The 7523-nt window shown below is 52.5% G+C and overlaps 1 protein-coding gene across 1 annotated transcript; it reads left to right on the forward strand.

Moving 5' to 3' along the window:
• Positions 1-210: 210 nt before the first annotated feature.
• On the forward strand, positions 211-4095 carry LOC120991050. Its single transcript, XM_040419943.1, has 3 exons — positions 211-268; positions 424-818; positions 3092-4095. The coding sequence occupies exons 2-3, from the start codon at positions 431-433 to the stop codon at positions 4093-4095; spliced, it is 1392 nt and encodes a 463-aa protein (XP_040275877.1). The 5' UTR covers positions 211-268; positions 424-430.
• Positions 4096-7523: the final 3428 nt, after the last annotated feature.

Here is a 7523-nt window from a genome sequence, read left to right on the forward strand (position 1 = left end):
ACCAGTTGCGCTTTCCTTAAATCAACACGTTCGGTCTTGTCCTTTCAGGTGACTAAGCTACTCCGTGAGTGCTCCCTTGGAATCCTTTGGCCCCCCTTTTTTTGGTCGTCCAGGTAAGTAGCGACCACGATTCACTATTCCGGCCGCCCGGCACAGCCAATCGTGGCATCATATACTGTTCTTTTCAGGTGAACCAGGGATAATCTCGGCTTCGCCAGGTCGCTTCCGTCCCCTCTGTTCACGGCATTAACAGCTCCAGCATCTTAAGGTAAGGTTATAAACCACGCCCAGTAAGGGGACCTCGCGTCCTCCGGCCTCGCCCCGACGCTGGGCACCTCCGTCCCGCCACGCGCTTCTCTCTGTAATACCACCCGCACCCACCTCGCTTCCCCCTCCAGCTTTCCTTTCCCCTCTTCGTTTCAGCTCCAACATGTCCCACGTGTCCGACATCGAGGACGCTCTATCGATCGTGGAGTCTGCGGTATCGGAACGGGCAAGTCGCTCTTCTTACCGGACTTGGACCATCCCCAAGATGATTGCCGAGCTGGACAAGCGAGGAATCCGCCATTCGGCCACAGCCCGAAAGGCCGAATTATATCACCTATTGTTTCCTGAGCCATCCACAGGGTCCACGGAGCAGATCCCCATGTCGACCATACAGCTGTCACTAACGCAGCTACACGCCACGATAAACAATTTGTCCAGTTCCATCTGTGACATGAACACCAGGCTCCAGGCAGTCGAAAGCAGGGACGCTTCACCTGCCGCACCCTCCAGTCCCGCCCCTGGTCCTTCCACTTCCCAGCCATCTTCCTCAGGTAGGTTGTCTGGGCCGCCCGAAATAGCCCCCTCCTTTTTCGTCCCCGAAAACCTGCGCAGGGACATTCTCGCAGGCAAGGACGTGAACCTGGCTGCGGTCCTCATCTCCACGCACGACACGGTGGAAAACCGGACCATCGCTTGCGGGGACGTGTCCGTAGTCCTGAAGGCCAAAGACGCGAGGTTGAACAAAAAACTCTCCATCCCAGAGTTCGTGCTTGCGTTCAGCCTCTACCGCGACATCATCTGCGCAGCACACCCAGCCAGAAGAGAGGAGCTGGACGCATATTTATACAGGGTCACGGAGCTTGGGCACAAATACGGAGGATTTGCTTATTACGACTATCACCGGTCATTTTCGGCGAAGGCAGCTGCAGCCCTCGCCCAGTTCCAGCATATCACCAACTGGGCCTCCCTCGACATGGAGCTATTCTGCAGACACTTTGCAGGTCTCAGGTCTCCTTTTTGCTCCTTCTGCCAGTCAGTCCTGCACGCCTCCGATTGGTGCCCAAGCTCCCACGCCTCCCCCCTGCCAAAACAGCAGCCGAGCACTTCGGCCCCCCAGAAACCGGGTCCGCTCCTGGACAAATTGGGTCGCCCCATCGTGTACCTGGGAAAAAAACAGTTGTGCAACAACTTCAACTCCAGCTTCTGCAACTATAGCAAATGTAAGGCGCTCCACATTTGTTCCACCTGCTTCCGGGCCCACCCCCAGTCCACCTGCTCCCAGCGCTCGGCCAAAAGCTGACTGGCCGACATTAATGTCCCCCTTCTCATCTCCCTCCTCAATACCCAACACGATCCCGCCTTCGTCCAATTCCTGCATTCCGGTTTTTCATCAGGCTTCCACACCGGCCTGGTCACCCTGCCTCGGGATTCCTGGGAGACCCCCAATCTCATGTCAGCCATGACGGACCCGGCCTCGGTGGATTCCCTTCTGCAGGTCGAGCTGCAGAAGGGTTTCATCATAGGGCCTTTTCCCACCCCTCCCTTCCAAGTCTACAGGGTGAGCCCCATTGGGTTGGTCCGCAGCAAAAATTCCAATAAAAACCGACTAATATATGATTTGTCAGCGCCTCATGCATCCAGCACCCCGAGCCTCAACTCGTTGATACCATCAGAAGAATACTCCATGCGCTATTCTTCCCTGGACGAAGCCATCCAACTCATCCTACAGGTAGGGGCAGGGGCTTGGCTCTCAAAAGCGGACATTTCGGACGCTTTCAAGCTCCTACCAATCCAGCCCCACCTCTGGAGGTTTCACGGGATCAAATGGAGGGACCAGTATTACTTTGCCACCCGCCTCACGTTCGGGTCAAAGAGCAGCCCCTTGCTCTTTGATCAGTTCGCCCAGGCCCTCCATTGGATCCTGGTAAACCACGGCAACTGTCCCAGAGTCATACACTACCTAGACGATTTCTTACTGGTCGAGAACCCAAACCATGTGCCCGACAGGTTGGAAAGCCTCCTCTGCATTTTTTCCGCCTTACAGGTCCCAGTGGCGCCATCAAAGGTTGACGGCCCTAGCACGGTCCTCACCTTCTTGGGTATCACGCTCGATACCTGCAGAATGGAAGCCAGACTCCCAGAGGACAAACTAGTCAGGCTCCAGTCATTCATTTCTGCTCACATCGGTTCCAGAACCATGTCCAAGGGCGACCTGCAGTCACTGTTGGGTTCTCTCAACTTTGCAACCCGCATCATGCCGCAGGGACGATCCTTCACAGCAAGACTCCTCCAGTTGTTACCCACAGCCTCAACCCAGGACTCGCTGATCCAACTGGACCGGGAAGCCCTGGCCGACCTGGACATGTGGAGGGTCTTTCTGTCAGCATGGAATGGCATCTCCATGTTCGTCCCTCACTGGAGCCCCACCTGCCCGACCGTGTACTCTGACGCGGCAGCATCCGTCGGGTTCGGCGCCTTATTCGGCCACCAGTGGTTCGCTGATTCCTGGCCCTCCCAGATCCTCTCAGACCCTCAAGCCATCCAGTCCTCTCCTCTCCTTGAATTGTACCCCATCGTGGCAGCAGCTCAAGTCTGGGGCAAAGTATGGAGCAACATGCCCGTGCGTTTTTTTACCGACAACCACACGGTCGTCGACATCATCTCCAAAGGCAGATCCAGTTCACCCAAAGTCATGCGCTTCCTACGCAAACTCACCTGGCTTGCCCTCAAGTTCAATTTCCATGTTTCTTGCACCCACATCCAGGGTATCAGGAACGTCGCAGCAGATGCCTTGTCTCGCTTAAACCTGACTCTCTTCTTCCAGGTCATGCCTCAAGCCGACAGAATCGGGATTCCACCCCCGGACTTCGGCTCTCTGATCCTGGACTAGACAGGCACCTAGTCATGGCTCATACTCTCATCCGCAAGTCCCTGTCCGAAAACTCCACAAGGAACTACCAGTCGGGTTGGAAAGCTTTCGAGGTATTTCGTCACCTTCACCCCAGGGGCAACGTAAGCGAAACCGCTTTCATCATGGCTTTCCTGGCATACTGCCACAAGGACCTACACCTCTCCTTCAGCACCATCAGATCGTATCTGTCAGGAGTCCAGCATCACCTCATGATCCGTCAGCCAGACAGCAACCCTATCTTTTCTTCCCACGCCATCAAAGCCACACTGCGGGGTATTCAAAAATGCTCTCACAAATCCGGACCCGCCAGGCAACCCGTCTCAGGGGACCTGTTCAGGAAACTCTCATCCTCCCTAGACGGCAGTCCTTTTGGCCCTTTCAGAAGCTGCATTCTCAAAGCCGCCCTCTACCTAAGCTTCTACGGCTTTCTCCGGCCCGGGGAATTCACCGGCACCTCTCCTCACAACTCAGGCCCGGCGCTAAACCAACTCACCCGTAGTCGCGAGCGTTTCACCTTCACCTTGCCAGTCTCCAAAACCTCACAAATCGGGCCCCCAGTGCACATAGAATACTTCCCGACTTCCAACTCCTGGTGTCCCGTGGCCGTCCTCAACGGGTTACTCGCCACACTGGGCAATCGGGCTCCCGCCAGCCCTCTCCTTCCTTTCCCGTCACGACCTCTCACGTCCTCGCAGTTTGTCAAACACATTCGCAGCCTCGCGTCCGGGTTTGGGTTCAACCCCCAGGCCATCACGGGCCATTCATTCCGGATCGGAGCCGCCTCCGCCGCCTCCAAACATGGGGTCCCGGCCCATATCATCCGTAAGATGGGCCGCTGGAAGTCCTCTTGCTTCTCACGATACATCCCGCACCCGAAAGCCGAAATCTCTGCGGCTTTCTCTGACTTAGTTCTGTAGTACCATCTTTCACAATAAAGAGTCGCTCCTTACACCTTTCCTACTCGTATTTTGCCCCCTTTATTTGGCCTACCCTCGTCACGTGGCAACAGGCACACCACCAGCCACTGTAGCTAGATTAGGTTCAGTCACACTCCACAGGCTTCGCGCCGCAGCCAGGACCACAAATGCAGCAGGCTGAATCCAGCCTGCTTTTGTGGGAGGGGCGTAGGGGGCTTCTTAAGCCCAAGCCGCCCAGCTCACCGGGTGCACGTCCTCTCTCGCCCCTCCCTCCCGACCCTTCTCTTTACATCTCCCATAGGGTATGCCCCCTTTATTTGGCCTACCCTCGTCACGTGGCAACAGGCACACCACCAGCCACTGTAGCTAGATTAGGTTCAGTCACACTCCACAGGCTTCGCGCCGCAGCCAGGACCACAAATGTATGTATGTATGTATGTATATATACACTCACCTAAAGAATTATTAGGAACACCATACTAATACGGTGTTGGACCCCCTTTTGCCTTCAGAACTGCCTTAATTCTACGTGGCATTGATTCAACAAGGTGCTGATAGCATTCTTTAGAAATGTTGGCCCATATTGATAGGATAGCATCTTGCAGTTGATGGAGATTTGAGGGATGCACATCCAGGGCACGAAGCTCCCGTTCCACCACATCCCAAAGATGCTCTATTGGGTTGAGATCTGGTGACTGTGGGGGCCATTTTAGTACAGTGAACTCATTGTCATGTTCAAGAAACCAATTTGAAATGATTCGAGCTTTGTGACATGGTGCATTATCCTGCTGGAAGTAGCCATCAGAGGATGGATACATGTTCTCATTCTGTTCACGCCAAATTTGGACTCTACCATTTGAATGTCTCAACAGAAATCGAGACTCATCAGACCAGGCAATATTTTTCCAGTCTTCAACAGTCCAATTTTGGTGAGCTTGTGCAAATTGTAGCCTCTTTTTCCTATTTGTAGTGGAGATGAGTGGTACCCGGTGGGGTCTTCTGCTGTTGTAGCCCATCCGCCTCAAGGTTGTGCGTGTTGTGGCTTCACAAATGCTTTGCTGCATACCTCAGTTGTAACGAGTGTTTATTTCAGTCAACGTTGCTCTTCTATCAGCTTGAATCAGTCGGCCCATTCTCCTCTGACCTCTAGCATCCACAAGGCATTTTTGCCCACAGGACTGCCGCATACTGGATGTTTTTCCCTTTTCACACCATTCTTTGTAAACCCTAGAAATGGTTGTGCGTGAAAATCCCAGTAACTGAGCAGATTGTGAAATACTCAGACCGGTCCGTCTGGCACCAACAACCATGCCACGCTCAAAATTGCTTAAATCACCTTTCTTTCCCATTCTGACATTCAGTTTGGAGTTCAGGAGATTGTCTTAACCAGGACCACACCCCTAAATGCATTGTAGCAACTGCCATGTGATTGGTTGACTAGATAATTGCATTAATGAGAAATAGAACAGGTGTTCCTAATAATCCTTTAGGTGAGTGTATGTATGTATGTACAGTACAGACCAAAAGTTTGGACACACCTTCTCATTCAAAGAGCTTTCTTTATTTTCATGACTATGAAGGCATCAAAACTATGAATTAACACATGTGGAATTATATACATAACAAACAAGTGTGAAACAACTGAAAATATGTCATATTCTAGGTTCTTCAAAGTAGCCACCTTTTGCTTTGATTACTGCTTTGCACACTCTTGGCATTCTCTTGATGAGCTTCAAGATGTAGTCCCCTGAAATGGTCTTCCAACAGTCTTGAAGGAGTTCCCAGAGATGCTGTCACGACCGCTATCCCAGCAGCAGTCGTGTCGCACCAGATGGAGGGGAAGGGGGACCCTTATCTACGGATGGGAAATAGAATGGCCACCCCTGACTAACCTTAAGCTGGCACCTGTCTGCCCTGATACCCTAGACGGGGTGTGAACCCGTGCGGCGAGCAGGATGCCTAAACCCTCAGTCACCCTAACAAGACTAGACTGGGGAAAGGCCGATGGGAGCACTAGTCACCATCACTCGCGTCTAGGAGAACAACAGGGGAAGACAGCAACAAACAAACAATATACAGCAGAAATTGACTTATCCAGTCACGAGCAGAGAAGGCGATCCCAATCACGACAGTCCACGCCGGACAAGAGCTCCACAGCAATACCGTCAAACGATCTCCTTCAAAGGTCAGAATAGCACTGGAAGTAAGGACTATATCTGGCAATGACTGCAAGTGAAACTGAAACTAATATAGTAGCTGGGAGTGGCAGACAGGACTCACCTGAGAAGGATGCCTACAAACTCCCAGTCAGGACAAAAAGGTTCACAAGGCAAAACCCTGGTGACATACCCTGAACCACGGAGCAAACTCACAAGCTATCGCGAGTAGCAAGTCGCTGCGACCTTCTCCTCCCAGACCTGTCTGGATCAGTCACAGTCGTGACAGATGCTTAGCACTTGTTGGCCCTATTGCCTTCACTCTGCGGTCCAGCTCACCCCAAACCATCTCGATTGGGTTCAGGTCCGGTGACTGTGGAGGCCAGGTCATCTGGCGCAGCACCCCATCACTCTCCTTCATGGTCAAATAGCCCTTACTTTCAAAGTTTTCCCAATTTTTCGGCTGACTGACTGACCTTAATTTCTTATTAATGATGGCCACTCGTTTTTCTTTACTTAGCTGCTTTTTTCTTGCCATAATACAAATTCTAACGGTCTATTCAGTAGGACTATCAGCTGTGTATCCACCTGACTTCTCCTCAACGCAACTGATGGTCCCAACCCCATTTATAAGGCAAGAAATCCCACTTATTAAACCTGACAGGGCACACCTGTGAAGTGAAAACCATTTCAGGGGGGGGCGTGGCTTGTGAGTGCATGGAGTAAGACGCACGTTTCACTGCTCCTGCTAAGATCCTGCTCATTTACAGTGAAAGCGCACTCAAACTGCCTGAAACTACTTTACCTAAGGAGAGGAAGGTGTCCGGTGATTGCGGTGACAAAGTCGGAGCCTGAAAATGCCGAGGAAATCGTCCAAACTGGCGAAACAAGACCACATGGAGAAAATCCAAGATGGCGCCGGAAGTGGAGAGGGGTCGGCGCGGCAGGAGATGGTGAGCCAGAGTGCGGCTGCTAAACTTAGTAAATATGCCAGATTGGACGGTGGAGTGGGCGATTCGGCCAGTGATAAAGGGACTGATATACCTACCTCCTCTGACCAGGAGGACGGATCCATGGACGGTGATGACCCGGTTTTCTCCGGTCAGCCGGTGCCCAATTCTGCGGTCCCTGAAATAGTTCCAGCAGACCTGCGGGCTGATTCTATAAGGGAGCCCACACTGAAAGATATAATGGTGGCAGTGGCAAGCTGCAACAGTACCCTCAAAGTGCTTGCAGTACAAGTTGGCAGCCTGAGATCAGAAGTGTCCATAA

This window comes from Bufo bufo, chromosome 2 (assembly GCF_905171765.1).
Source record: "Bufo bufo chromosome 2, aBufBuf1.1, whole genome shotgun sequence".
Lineage (NCBI taxonomy): Eukaryota > Metazoa > Chordata > Amphibia > Anura > Bufonidae > Bufo > Bufo bufo.

What these genes read in the sequence shown, in the direction of transcription:
- LOC120991050 (XM_040419943.1), top strand. Translation starts at nt 431, where the DNA reads ATGTCCCACGTGTCCGACATCGAGGACGCTCTATCGATCGTGGAGTCT. An exon ending in TTCCCAGCCATCTTCCTCAG is followed by an intron (nt 819 to 3,091) that starts GTAGGTTGTCTG and finishes CTCTTCTTCCAG; the next exon opens with GTCATGCCTCAAGCCGACAG.